We start from the raw sequence: 15,404 nt of genomic DNA, 5'->3' as shown, positions 1-15,404 counted from the left end.
TTCGAATTTTGACGGATTCGAACGTTTTGAGGTGTGCTGAGTCCATTTCGACCATTTTTAGAAAATGTCTGTCTGTCTGTGTGTGTGTGTGTATGTGTGTGTGTGTATGTGTGTGTGTGTGTATGTGTGTGTGTGTATGTGTGTGTGTGTGTATGTGTGTGTGTGTGTATGTGTGTGTGTGTGTATGTGTGTGACCAGTTTTTTGTGGCCGCTCTACAACAAAAACTACCGCATGAAATCGAACGAAATTTAGTACACATATGTGCCCCTATGTGAACTTGTGCCCATTAGTTTTTGGCGCGAATTCCTCCAAGGGGGGTGGAGCAATGGGACGTTTTTCGAGTTACGCGTGCTTGCTATTCCTCAGGAAGTAACTGGCGGAATCAAACAAAATTTGGTCCATATGTTGGTATTAACAGGAACAGGAGCTGATTCAATTTTGGTGTCAATAACTCAAACGGGGGTTGAGCTATAGAACGTTTTTTGTCGTCAATTGTGACTGCTGTATCTCAAGAAATAATGAACGGAATGAAAGAAAAATTTATCGGCAAGTAGCCCTTAGTGGGTATAAGAACTGATTTTATTTTTGTGTCAACCGCTAAAAAGGGGGTAGCGCAATCACCCGTTCTTTTTTTCCATTTTGAGTGCCCTATCTCAAGAAGTAATGCTACGTTCTGGTTGAAATTTGGAATATATGTGAATCCATATGTAAACAGGCTTTGGTTCAATTTTGACGCCGATCGCTCCAAGAAGTGTTGTTGTTGTTTTTTTTTTTTTTTTTTTTTTTTTTTTTTTTTTTTTTTTTGCGAATAAAAATATTTTTATTAATGCAACAGTAAGAAAGATAAATCGTAATAGATTGTCGTCTGCGTATTTCTCGAGATTTTAATTGTATGGAAATGATAGGAAATATGATCTCAATGATTTAAAATTTTTAACTGTTGCCATCTTATGTTTGTTAATAAATAAAATATTTGTAATTAATTCAAGCAAGGCTTTTAAAATAACTTTCAATTTTCGCTCTTTGCTTTGCTTTTGCAATAATTCAGACATTGGGATGGTCGTCAAGTTTTTGCATGTGTAATTTTGTTTTTATTGGGAATATTGCTTCCTCGTCAAGCATGGGGAGGGATCAGGAAAAAAAATATATAGAAGAAAGTTTCGTTATGGCCACAACATACTAGTAATTGTATGGAAATGATCGGAAAGATTATCTCAATGATTTAAAATTTTTAACTGTTGCCATCTTATGTTTGTTAATAAATAAAATATTTGTAATTAATTCAAGTAAGGCTTTTAAAGTAACTTTCAATTTTCGCTCTTTGTTTTGTTTTTACAATAATTCAGACATTGGGATGGTCGTCAAATTTTTGCATGTGTAATTTTGTTTTTGTTAGGAATATTGCTTCCTCGTCAAGCATGGGGAAGGATCAGAAAAAGGAAAAATATAGAAGAAAGTTTCGTGATGGCCACAACATACTAGTTTGGTTATTGTTCTTTCTCTTTCATCATACAGCAGTCAAAAAAGGAGAAGCATAACTACATCCTATACAGATTGTACGTTGTACGATACAAAAGTTCGGGGTTAAGCTGTATAAAATCTTACCCAGAATAGTTCACATTACCGAAGCACATCCACCTTCAAAAGGTCGCCTTAAGGGATTATGTACTTCTGCCAGTGTTCATATAACTTTTGGAATCACTCCTGGAAGACATTTTTCGCTACCTTCTATGATGCAGATTCATCTTCTCCTGACGGAAAAAAGCGGCGTCTATGCAAATGTTTTTTTTTTCTGTGAACAGGTAAAAGTCACACGGAGCTAAGTCCGACGAAACGTTATGTTATTTGTTTGTCATATCAGAGTATTGACCAATCGAGCCGTGCATCCTCAACATGAAAGTCGCCTTCTTCCCCACGATGAAGTTAAAGTACCAGCGCAAGAGGCCTTACAGGAATTTGCGAAAAATGTCTTCCAGGAGTGCTTCTAAAAGCTATACGAACGATGGCAGAAGTGCATAATCGCTCAAGGTGACTATTTTGTAGATAGATATATGCTTCGGTAATGTGAACTATTCAGGCTAAGGTTTTATACAACTTGACCTCGAACTTTTAGATCATACTACGTACGTATATGAGTTTTCAATTTACTATTTCATAACGTTTTTGAGTGACGCAGGTTTACGCGCATGAAGACATCACAAGAGAATTTGCGATAATTAACTGAGGAATGGATATTTGGTTATCTATATATTCTTAGGTACATAGGTATGTACAGATGTGCCGAAAAAACTTGTGAAGTATAAATTTGGTGATAGTAAAATAGAAATTTAGGTCGAAATCTGATTTTTTTTTTTTTTTTTTTGTGATTACAATTCTTTATTCGTAGAAAGGAAGTAAAGTGAAAAATGAATCAATGATCCTTTAAATCCCTGACAATCTTATCAATTTTTTTTTTTTTTTTTTTTTTTTTTTTTTTTTTTGCCATCGGTCAACGGCATCGGCCATCGGCCATCGGCCATCTTTGAACAATCAGCCAGCAATCGGCATCGGCCCATCGGCCAAAAAATGCCATCGGTCGAGCCCTAGTCAATGTTAAATTTTTTAAACTGCTCAAAATTTAACGAAAAATTGTTCAAATTGAAAAGTGAAACATGGATATAAGGTGTCCCCGCTGAGATCTTTCGATCAAATAAAAAGTTTGTTCGAATCGTACTATTCACTCAAAAGTTGTAGATGGGGTAAGGGGGAGCGGGGCAAACCAACATACATTTTCCCCATTTCAAAACTCTACTTTTTAATTTTTTATTATTTATTTAATTATTTTATTTATTTTTGACTTTTTTGTTTGTTTGTTTTTTGCGGTATTTTTTAGATGCATTAAGCCTATCATGCTTTTCAGCCTACTTTTCCGTCAAATTAAAAGATGGATTTTTGTTAAATTTGAACAGTTCAAAAAGAAAAAAAAAGAACCACCTACGGGGAAATTTAAGCAAATATAAATTCCTTAAAGGCGGATTTGCTTTATCAAGTTTTGTTGGATAAATCTCCTCATGAAGAAGATGTGTATAAAATATCTTATTGATTAGAGGAATTTTTTGTTCAATTTTGAACAGTTCAGGAAAACAAATCATTAGCGCATACGGGGAAATTTAAGGAAATATAATAAATCTCGGATCTTTAAATGCTTTGCTTCAAACAAGCTTTGTTGGGAAAAGCTCTTGGTGAAAAATATCTATACATAAGGTTTTCTAGATTTAGCTATTTTAAGGGTAGGGTTTTTTTTTTTTTTTTTACATTAAGGACAACACAAAAAATTGCTTTTTGGCACCAAATCATTGAAGAAAAAAAATATGCAGATTCTATTTACGTTCTCAATTTTTGTTTTCAAGAAGCACAAAAAAAAATAATAATAAAAATTGAATACTATATCGCGTAGACAACATTGACGCAAATCAAAGATAAATATAACTGAATCAAAATCAAATGAATTCAAATTCAAAGTTGCCCTAATGATTTTTTTACCGCGACTGCGTAGTTGGAGGGAAAATAAGCAACTTCTGACTCTGAATCAGCTTTTTTTCTCATTGTTTTTCAGTTTTATACTTATTTTTTTGTATTTATTTTAGTTTTACCTCTTTATTAATTTTTACAGAAAGTAGAATAAAAAAGAAGAGGGAAACGTAATGTCATTGTTTAAATTTTTTAAATTTTCACTGGTGTAATATGAGGCAGTGAGAAGCAAAGGGATGTAAATGGCAAAATTAAAAATTTGGAGATAACCAGTACACATGGTAGGTGAACCTCTCCTCCGTCTTGGAGCTACAGATGGTACTAGTAGCCCTGGTAGTTGCTGCTATACAGCATGATTTAGAAAAAAAAAATCAATGAAAGCCTACCTAGGATGTTATCTTTAAACGCGTTTTACTCAAAACTTGAAAATGTCCACTTGCATCCCTTTGCTTCTCGCTTCCTCATATGTACTTTGAAAACCTAAAATCCTTAAAAAATTAGTTTTAAATTCTGAAATTATCGTTGTTAATCCGAACAAAACTGAAAAAATAGAAAATTCTTTAAACAATCACAAAAATCAGAAAGAAAGGAAATCCTTAATTAAAAAATTCTTCCCTTGACACACACTGTAATAACATGACTTTTAAAGCATTTGACTCAATTTAAAAAACAGTTTAGTAACTTATCTTCAGTAACATTTAAGTCGTAGTTGCTGACAAACAACTTAAATGTTACTAAGTAGCAAGTCTGCAACAATGTTGCTTTCGTCTGGAAATACGGATGTTATGCAGGAAACTTGTTGAAATATTTATGCGGTGCTGGAAGAAAAACTATCCTAACCACACGATGCTGCGCTCTCTGATGCTTCATGTCCATAGCTCATGTCCTTCTCAAGGCCGTTTTCGAGTTTATGATTTAATTTAAGCGTATTTCTTTTTGTTTTCTTTTGCTTTCCGTGAGTGCGAACGTTTCTTGAACCCTATTAGTTTAGCTACGCTTGATTGGTCTAGTTCTTGCCTGATAAGTCCTTTCATTTGAGCAGACAATTACTACAACTGTTACTTTAGAAGAAAAAGATTCACGTTAGACAAAGGGACAAAGACAAATTAAGGGGAGGGGGGACTGTGGTGGCAGCGGCTGACATAGTGATGGTTTCTAGGTCATTGCTCTGAATCATAGCAGGACGTTAAAATAATTTGGCCTTCGAACAAATACAGAAGCCCCTTGCTATATCGTCAGGAGACAAAAAGAAAAAAAGTGCGATTAAAGTCGGTATAAGAAAAGAAAAAGATTCATCCCAAGCACATGCAAATGATGCATGCACCAAGTAAAATGTAGTTTATTTTTATGTTTGAACTAGTTTTTTTTTTTTTTTTTAATTAATAAAAAAAATAGTAATAATAATTTTTTGCTTTTTCAAAGTTAAAAAAATAATAATCAATTTAATTTTGCTTTTGCAAAATAAAACTCAGAAACTGACCGTTTGGTTGGAAAACTGAGCGAATACAAATGTGAAAGGCAAATATCCATCTAGTCCAGTCATCTGGTAGTTTTACCTGGAAAGTTTTCCGGGAGTTTTGAAAACTGGTAATTTTATAGATTTTGATGTGCTTTTTTTTCGAATTTTCACTTTGCCACCTCGTATCTTTGCCGCTCGCGCCGCCATATTGAAAAAATGGCGTCTAAAAACGGTATTTTGACGATATCTCCGTTCTGACTTATTTTACAATAAAAACATATTTTATAAAATTAAACTAGAGAAAATTTCCTACAATTTATGTCATTACAATTTTTTTCGTAAAATAAAAAGTTTCGACGAACGAGCGCCGCAAAGTATTATTTAACACGCGTTATCGCAGAATAAGTCGTTCCAACACTTCGATACCCACTTTGAATCTCCAGCTCCACAATCCTTACAAAGACTTATTTCTTGTAAATGCAAAAAAGGATGTCAAAAAGTCTGTGGATGCAGAAAAGTCGGGTTAAAATGCTCCGTTATGTGTACTAATTGTACAGGTGGTAATTGTGAGAATTCGCAAAGTTTATCACATGATGGCGGTGAAGAGGAAGAAACGGATTCGTTATCGAGCAAACGAATGATGCAATAGAAAACGAAGAAGCTCATGATGAATTTGATGATCCCATCGCAGATGATACCGAAGAAATTGCATGACGTCTCAACAGGGGCGGATACAGGATTACATTTTAGGGGGGGGGGTCATACTCAAGGAACGTAGTCTTACGTACAAAAAAAATTTTCTACGAGCAACACCTGTAACCCCCTGTAAAAACTCTTCGAAGGTACAAACAAAAATCATTGAAATAACAAAAGCTCTTCAAATATGCTTACAAAAATCATCGAAATCATTGATAAAAATCATTTTAAAAGTTTTCAATTAAAATAATTTTTCAGTTTTAGAATGTAAGCCGAAAATTTACAGAATTGACAACTCAGTTTTCGGAAATTTCGGATCGTAAAACCCCTGGTTGATTAAATATTTGTATAGTACTAGATACATATCAATCTTAGATTATAAATTTGCATGATACTCGACACATCCATCTCGTATTCAGAAAAATAACATCACTTAAAATAATAGTAAAACAACGCTCTTAGAAATAGGTGGGAAAACTTTCATTTGCGTAAAAAACTGGCTGACCGGAAGGAAACAAAGGGTAGTTTTAAGGGGAAATTATTCTAATTGGAGTGAGGTTTTAAGCGGGGTTCCTCAGGGATCAGTGTTAGGGCCTGTTTTGTTCATTGTTTTTATGAACGATATTTATAAAAATATTTCTGGGAACATGAATTGTTTTGCTGATGATGTCAAAGTTATGGCGAGTGTAGAAAATGAAGAACAAGCAAATCAGCTGCAAGAGGATCTAGATCATATAACGGAGTGGGCTGATAAATGGGGTATGGCTGTTAATGTTGGGAAATGTCAAGTGCTACATTTGGGGCGTGGAAATAAGTGTACAAGTTATTATTTGCAAGGTTCAGTCATTAGTCAGGCAGAAAAAGTCACTGATCTGGGCGTCTTAATAAGTCAGGATTTAAAGTTCAGCCAACGGTGTAGCATAGCTAGTAACAAAGCCAATAAGATGCTTAGGTTTATCAATAGATCTATTTCAAACAAATCTAAAGAAGTTCTTCTGCCCTTATATAGAAGTTTGATAAGACCTCATTTGTAGTATGCTGTTCAGTTTTGGTCTCCTTATCTTAAGAAAGATATTAATGCATTGGAAAGGGTTCAAAGGCGGGCCACAAGGCTAATAAATGGACTTTCTCATTTAGACTATGATTCCAGGCTTAGAAGACTAAAAATGTACAGTCTTGAGCAAAGAAGAGACCGAAGGGACATGATTCAGTTGTTTAAATTTATTAAAATGAAAGATGTTACGGGGCTGAAGTTTAGCACTGAAAACAGGGCAAGGGGTCATTGTTTTAAGCTATTTAAATCTCAGGCTAACATGGATATTAGGAAAAATTGTTATTGTAGCAGGGTAGTGGAACCTTGGAACAGCTTACCGGAAGAGGTGGTAATGAGTAAGGGAGTAGATTGTTTTAAGAAGGCCATTGATCTTCACTGGGGATTGTAAATTGACTAGGACCAATCTAGCTGGGCCCAGAGCCTGTTGCTGGTCGTCACTTTTGTATTTGTATTTGAATTGTATTTATAAAATAAAAGTAAAACATGCGGCGAAAATCTAATAAAAAAATTAAATATTCTTTAAATATAATTCGGATTTGATAAATTACTGCCCGACTGATTAATTCCAATTGTGAATATTGGAGATTGACGAAGACGTCGCAGTCTCAGAGTCTGATACAGGAGCTCCGGATATGTTTTCATCGGGGGGGGGGGGGGGGTCATCAATTTTTTCAACAGTCCAAAAAAAGAGACTACACTGCTTTGTCACCCGAGCGTTACAGTGTTTTTGTAATAGGTCAGGGGTTCCCAAAGTGGGGGCCGCAAGGAGGAGCGAGGGGTGCTGCAAGCTGTCCATATTTTCAATATGCGTGTATAATTGAAATAGATTAGGGTGCCGTGAAAGAATTGTAATTCGTCAAAGAGTGCCGTGAGTCAGAGTAAATTGGGAACCCCTGTTATATGTAGTTTTTTTCTAACAAACGCGGTTTTTTTTTTTTTTTTTTTTTTTTGACAGGATTTCCGTCTAATACGGTGGGCTAGTTTACGAGACCCTTGGTATAATGAGGTTTTGAGCTAACACTACACTCGAATTTTACATTTCCTGCACGATACTAAATCCAAAATACTGATTTAAACTATTTAACTATTTACAGTACATTTAAAAATAAACTCAGCACGGCTAAAAACGAAACTATCTAAAAATTACAGCAGAAAGAAATTATAATCTACAGAGACTTTACATAAAATGAAACATTTACACACTCAAAGGTTTTATCAATTGAAGCGATGCCTGCAGCTTTGGATACAGTTTTAACCGTACAACTAATTTAATCATTTATCGTTGATTACATTTGTTGCAAAAAAAAATCGATCGGGCGTCAGACATTTCTTTGTTGCTTTTCATTATACTGGTTCCTGAACAAAGCGCCGCAGACTATCTGTCTCAAGAAAAGCTATTTTACTGTCTATATATTTTAAATACATGTACAGGGTCGTTGAGGTAAATCCGGAATTTGTTTATTAACTGTCCTCTAGCGGTTGTTGAGTGCATATTTGCGAATAGGTTATCTAATGTGTAGTTCATATCGTCACGAGGTGCGCGCATATAGACACGTTACAACAAGCAACAACATGAGCCGGGAACAAGACAGAAGAGCAGCGATCCTTGAATCCCTTCGTGCCGGTAAATCACCAAAGGAGATTATTGAGTGGTTATCTTCAGGTGTTATCTTCAGGTCAGTTGAGTGGATGCTTCAGAAGTGCCCACCGTCATGCACACCAAATTTCCAGCAGCGGTCATGGTCCTTGGGGTAATCAGCAGCGAAGGGGATGTTACGCCACCTCATTTCTTTGAAGAAGGTCTCAGAATCAACGCCGATGGATACACTCACGTATTGGAAACGGTAGTCAAGCCCTGGATGGACATGGTGGCCGCCGGAAGAGATTATGTCTTCCAGCAGGATTCAGCGCCAGCTCACAAGTCGAGAAAAACCCAAGCGTGGCTTCACAGTAATGTGCCCTACCACTGGACACCCGACTTGTGGCCACCCTCCAGCCCGGACTGCAATCCTCTCGATTACTACTTTTGGGGCGTAGTTGAGAAAAAGGTTAACGCAAAATTTCATAATACCAAGGACGCGCTGAGAGCCACCATTACTGAGGTGGTGCCCAACGTGGACAGGAAGGAGGTGAAACATGCATGCGGTCGGTTCCGGTCACATCTTGAGCGAGTGGTGGCAGCTAACGGCGGCTATATAGAATAATTTCTTTTTACAACATATTTTCTATAATATTGCAAAGTTGTGTACAAAATAAATCCTTTTTGTTTGCGTTATAAGAGTTTTAATACTTGTGTCCCATTTTCCGGATTTACCTCAACGGTCCTGTATTATAAATGACAGTTAATATCCCCTCCCCCCAAAAAAAAAGAATTCGAAAACTATTTATGCGGTTTTGGTCCGGCTTTTCTTTTCCTTTTTTTTTTTTTTTTTTTCAAGCAGTGATGTTCACTACTTTAATGGAATGAACCTCAAAACAGATTACAAAGTATTGTCGCAGATTTTTATGGGGGGGGGGAGTCATGACCCCCCATGATCCCCCTTCCTTGTATGCACTTTTTACGGCTTCGATCAAGTTTTTTATTTTTTCGAGCAAACATTCAAATACCGTTGCGGGTTTGGGGGGGAGGGTCCCCCTTGTATCCGCCACTGCGCCTCAATCGATATTGAAGACGATGAACCGGTGTAACTTCTGGTCCATCAAAAACATCTACGCGAAAATGCTGTTAAATAACACTTTTCGACGTTCGTACGCCTAAATTATTTATTTTGCAAAAAGAAAAAAAAAATGTTGATATAAATTGTAGGAAATTTTTTCTTGTTTGATTTTGTATGTAAATTAATATACATAATGCATAAATTAATGTTGTATATATATATATATTTTTTTTTTTTTTTTTTTGTCGCAAAGTAAGTCAAAACGGAGATATCGTCAAAATACCGCTTTTAGACGCCATATTTTCAACGCCATATTTTCAATATGGCGGCGCGAACGGCAAAAATACGAGGTGGCAAAGTGGAAATTCGAAAAGAGCACATCAAAATCTATAAAATTACCAATTTTCAAAACTCCCGCAAAACTTTCCAGGTAACTCCCTTTTTTCGACCAAATGACTGAACTAATATTCTTTTGTTATAAACTAAACAACGAAAACAAAAGACTTTTTGAGAAATAATATTTTTGCTCCTTTAGTTCTCAAGTTTTCTGCAAAAATATTTTCGCACTTTAATTTGTCGAGGTTCAAGGGAAAAGCACGATACATCCGAGTTGTTGGTATGATACGGGGGAGTGGGGGTTTCTGCCATAAAACGTCGTATAACTTGATTCACACCTCCGTAGCAACAGCCACCGGCCGCCACTGAACGCGCGAAACTTGAAGAAAACGGGCAAAAGTGGCCAACGAGGATGCAACGCTGTTTGCATCCTCTCTGGCTGCGGCAAAAGTTGTTTGCACGCATGCGCTTTTCGTACGCTTGCCCGTCTACTAGAAGGGCTCGGTTGCCCATGGAGCTGGTTTCTCTTCGCGTATTTAGTTTATACTTCAGATGTGGTGCTGCACTTAGCTTAATGCTTGGCCTTCTCCTTCTGAATTTGAACTAAATGGTAGTCCAGTATCTTACACAGTTTGTTGACTCTGATAACTCTTATCACAGCTAGAAAATGCACCACTCACATTGGCAAAAATATAAAAAAGAAAAAAAAAATTAATTTGAATTTTGACGTCTTGAATTCAAATTATGTTTTTCGCAATCACGAGTGTGTCTGTGTATGTAGGCGTGTGTGTGTTGTGTGTGTGGGGGGGGGGGACATGTGTGTTTGTGCGCAGGCATGAGTGTGTGGGTAGTTGTGTGTAGGTGTGTGGGTAGTTGTGTGTAGGTGTGTGTGTGTTTGTGTAGGTGTCTGTATGTATGCGTGTGTATGTATGTGTTTGTGTATGTGTGTAGGTGTATGTATGTATATATGTGTGTATGTGTGTATGAATGTGTGTGTGTGTGTGTAGTATATGGACGCAACCTGGAGACGATTTTCGCTATAGGAGCAGCATCTTGAGGATCCGGTCGACGGTGGTGCTGCAGAGAGTGCTGGTGGGAAAATAAAATGATGGCACATCAAAACAGTCAAATAAAAGCAATAAGCAATCGTGATTGCTCAACAAAAATAAAATAAAAATAATTAACTTGAATTTTTGGCATCTTGAATTCAAATTATGTTTTTCGCAATCACGAGCGTGTGTGTATGTACGCGCGTGTGTGGGTGCTTGCGTGTGTGTGTGTATGTAAGCATGTGTGTGCATGTTGTGTACGCAGTGCTGTGTGTGTACGGGTGTGTGCGTGTAGGCGTTCGCGTGTGTGTGTGTATGTATGCATTTGTGTGCATGTTGTGTATGCAGTGCTGTGAGTGTACGCGCGTGTGTGTGGGCGTTCGTGTGTGTGTGTATGTGTGTGTAGGAGTGTGTTATGTGTGTCTGTGTAGGTGTGTGAGCTTGTATGCGCGTGTGTGTATGCACGTGTGTGTAGGATATAGACGCAACCTGGAGACGGTTTTCGCTATAGGAGCAGCATCGTGAGGAGCCGGTCGTTGGTGGTGCTGGCAGAGGGTGCTGGTGGGAAAATAAAATGATAGCACGCCAAAACAGTCAAATGAGAACAATAAGCATTCGTGATTGCTCAAAAAAGACTGAGGCAGTACCACGACACACTATTCTGCCGCAGAGCAACGACGGGTGTCGTGCAGTGTCTATGGTATCAAAACACAGTCTAGAGATATCTTAGCGCCCCTACAAGCGTATTTCATGTGCCTTGAAATAGAAAATACGCCTTAAAAAAATAGACAAGCTTATTTTCACGCTTGAACTCTCGGCTAGAAGGCAGGTCTCTGTTACAGAATAAAACCTTGCGTGCTTGTATTAGGTCAATAGGCAGAATCGCGGTACTTTTGTATTATAGAGCCTTGAAGCAGTTGTCTAAGCAGAGTCTTGCAATCTTGGTTCTTTTACTTCAAAAATGTACAAACTTTTGTAGTAACTATCTGTTTTCAGAGAATCTGCACAGTTTTTTCCCCCCTACCTTTCTAAAATCTTCTATTTGAAGATTTTATATCTTTAATTCACTGTAATTTTATGTCAGTCTTCTAATAAATTGGTTCCAGGAGATCCTCGTGAATTTTTTCAGGAAAATGTTTAACGGTAATGCACAGATAACTGAGTGTTTAAATCTTATATATTTCATTTTCTATGACTCCCAACGTGTATGTTCACTATTAAAACATGTTTTATTTTTGTACAGCAACACCTTGTGATTACCGGTTTGACAAGGGAATGCGATCTTGGAAAAAAGGCCGCTGTTACCAATTTTTATTGACTGAGGATTTGAGCAACTACTACATATCATCAGCTAAATTGGTGATACAGTTCAACGCTTCGCTTTATGACGGAAACTGCAAGTTTTCTGCTGGCTTCTCTTCAAGCGATGATTCTGAAGCAAGCGAAATTTTATGGATTGAAAACAGTTCGGCAAACAACGAAACTGGCCTATTTGAATTCAACATTACTGAAATAGTTGGCAACTGGATGCTTCGTGGAAACCTGTTGGCTTACGTTTCTGAAATGTGTAGCGATCATTTAGATGAATCTACAAGCTTCTTAAGACCCATCATGATCATACAGAAAAAATCAAACGAAATCCTGCAACGGAAAAGGCGTAATCTTTGTGCCCCAAATGCAACTGGGTGTTGTTTAAAATCCTTACACGTAAGTTAAATGTTTATTCATTTTTGGCTTACTTTTCCATAAAAGTTTTTTAAAAAAGAAGAAAGTATTAAAGAAGGCTTAATGCATTTTTGAAATATCGCTAAAAACAAAGTGAAAAAGTCAAAAATAAAAATAATAATTAAATAAATATCGAAAAAAAAAAAAAAAAAAATTGGCAGTAGGATGTTAAGATGGGGACCCACATCAAAGGTCGTCTAAAATTGCATTGTTAAAGCTACAATTTCGAGCAATTTCTAGGGGAGAGCCCCTTAAACACCACTTCTCAACACAATCGGAGATAATAATTGATTTCTTTAAAGTTTCGAAATATGGACGGGGGAAGAGTCACTATACCTTTTCCCCCTAACATTACCAAATATAGTCCAAAATGCATTTTTAAGACTACAATTTCAGAAATTTCTCGCGGAGAAATTCCTAAACCCCTCATTTTTGAGTGAATTTTAAGCTTACGATTAGGTTCATGTTTCTAATATTTGAATCTAGTTTTCACTCCCTGACTCCTCTTCAAACCAGAAGCTAAAACCTCTCTATATTTAAGATGCTTTTTGGAAAAAATTCAAATGACACCGATTTCATTCACCCACCTAAAAACTTCACCACGGTCCAACACCCCTTTTCCGGTAGTTATCTAGTGGTAGTCTGTCGTTTTTTTTTTTTTTTTTTTTTTTTTTTTAATAATTATTATTTTTAATTTAACACTAGTTCTTGTCATAGCTTCTTTGCGATACGAAGCAGGTGTGAACTTGAACACGTTTTCAACCACTATCATATTTCGTGATTTTAAATGATTATATTTGGAGCAAACCTAGCTGTGATTTAGGATCTGCGTAGCCTTCACAATGCTGACATGCTAAGTTTACCCCGACTATAGCAGTTAACATAGATCCCAGAAAACAGGCTATCACGAAAGCAAAAGAGATTATTCTACTAAATACATATTTGCACAAAAATAAACTTTTACTACTTAGCTACAACATTTTCTATCATATTTGTTTTTTTCCAGGTCTACTTTGAGGACATAGGCTGGGACAACTGGATTCTAGACCCTCCCTCATATGATGCAAATTACTGCACTGGGGAATGCGCAATAGACCTCTCTTCAGCAATGTATCCACACACCACAGTTCTCATGAACGATCAAGGCACCAATGTTTCGTTTTGCTGTGTGCCAAGGTTAAAGCCACTCAACATATTGTACATGACAGAAACGAACAAAACCTATTACTTTTATCTGAAAACGATGCCAGATATGATGGCCGAAAGTTGCGCATGTGCCTGAAAACGTTTAAACGTAGTACTTTAAAGATGGAATGAAAGAAAACATCACAATGATTTATTTTGACGCATCAAACATTTGTCTTTCATGAAAAAAGTCAGTTGAAAATGCTCAAAGTTAGCATTTGAATTGAATAGTGATGCGGGGCTACACTGAGTGGAAGCATAGAACACGCCAATCTTATAATCCGGGGGTTCCCGAAATGGGTGCCGCGGCACCCTGTGGTACCATAGACATAGGCGAAGGGTGCCGCGAAGTGTTTTTGGTGTGTCAAATTGCTGTTGTTATTTAAACTTAAAAAAGTGCAACGGTTATTCATCAAAGTTTCACACAGTTTCAGATATTTTACATTAATAAAACAGAAACACAAAATTCTATTCATCTACAATCTACATTAAGAAACTAAAATAGGTCTTAATTCATTAAACATATAATAAGTGATAACCTTTTTCTACAAATAGTACTTTCTGCTTTTTTCCTCAAAATCATGCAAATATATGAAATATTGATATATTTCTACTTATGTCTTATGCAGTTTTCTATTTATATAAATAAATAAATAAATATACATATAGAGAGATAGATAGATACATAATTAAGATAAATGATTAAGGTGCCATGAGAAAATTTTAACTACTTAAAGTGTCTTATGACTTGGAAAAATTTGAGAACTCCTGTAACCCTCTTCTTTTTTACCTCGGGGATTAAAAACATATTGGAGTAAAAAGTAAATAAAACATTGCAAACTTTTCATACTTTGGAGTTAAAACCTGATTTTTTAAATATATTTTTTTTAAACCATTTACATCTCTATTTAATTTTGAGATCAAAAGTTTACTGCTATGATGCTATGTCAGAAACTTCCTACGCACAGGTTTCCAGTTATTTCACATTTTACAGTCAATTTTACAAGGAGCACCTGCTCAACAATGGATGTCCTCCTATACTAAGTTCTTCAATTAAGGGTTTATATCGTGCAGATCTGATTTTAAGCAAATGAATAAGTTCTATTGTGGCGGTTTCTTTTTGCTGTGAATGATTCTTTTTATTGCTAAACTGTGATATCATTATTGAAAATCTTTTTTTTTTCCCTGTAAAATACTTTTGCATTTATTGTGAGAAAAAATTCATAAATAAAGTTTGTTTTTGAGAGTTATTTGTGTTACTCGACACAAATCTGATAGAACTTTCAAAACAGCACATGAAATAACAGCAGCCTACCTATGTGGTCTAGCGTCCCTGGCAAACTGTAGAAATTAAGTCCCCCCCCCCCAATGTTGAAGGCACTGGCGTCGTTGGCATGGGAGACAGAGGGGACATGTTCCCCTCAATAGTTTGAACTCGTCAAAAGTCCCTCTCAATATTTGAGAATAATAAATGCTCATACAAAAAATTCTGGTCTTACTCATTTGTGACAAAAAAAAAAAAAAGAAGAAGAAGAAGAAAAGATTTTGGACCAAAATAGAGCTGCTGATCTACCAAGAAAACGAACAGAAATTGACACCCCTTGTCCAGCAAAAAGTGCCTTATCTATAACATTTGAGGAACTATCTGAAAGTCAGTTAATTCCCACACTGTTCGCAGTCCGTTTTCTCTCTTGCCTTTTTTGCCCTTACTTCTTTTTTTTATTTCCTGTAT

The 15,404-nt window shown here is 36.3% G+C and overlaps 1 protein-coding gene across 1 annotated transcript in view; it reads left to right on the top strand.

Moving 5' to 3' along the window:
- LOC129217599 (growth/differentiation factor 8-like) overlaps positions 1-14,918 on the top strand; it is a 28,882-nt gene extending 13,964 nt beyond the window's left edge. The window contains exons 2-3 of the mRNA XM_054851924.1: positions 12,006-12,469; positions 13,494-14,918. Coding sequence (XP_054707899.1) covers positions 12,006-12,469; positions 13,494-13,769 — 740 coding nt within the window. The 3' untranslated portion in view covers positions 13,770-14,918. The remainder of the gene's footprint in view (positions 1-12,005; positions 12,470-13,493) is intronic.
- Positions 14,919-15,404: the final 486 nt, after the last annotated feature.

The sequence above is a fragment of the Uloborus diversus genome, chromosome 2 (assembly GCF_026930045.1).
Source record: "Uloborus diversus isolate 005 chromosome 2, Udiv.v.3.1, whole genome shotgun sequence".
In the NCBI taxonomy this organism is placed as follows: Eukaryota; Metazoa; Arthropoda; class Arachnida; order Araneae; family Uloboridae; genus Uloborus; species Uloborus diversus.
Note: the sequence above shows the minus strand (reverse complement) of the source record. Positions and strands in the feature narration are given on the sequence as shown.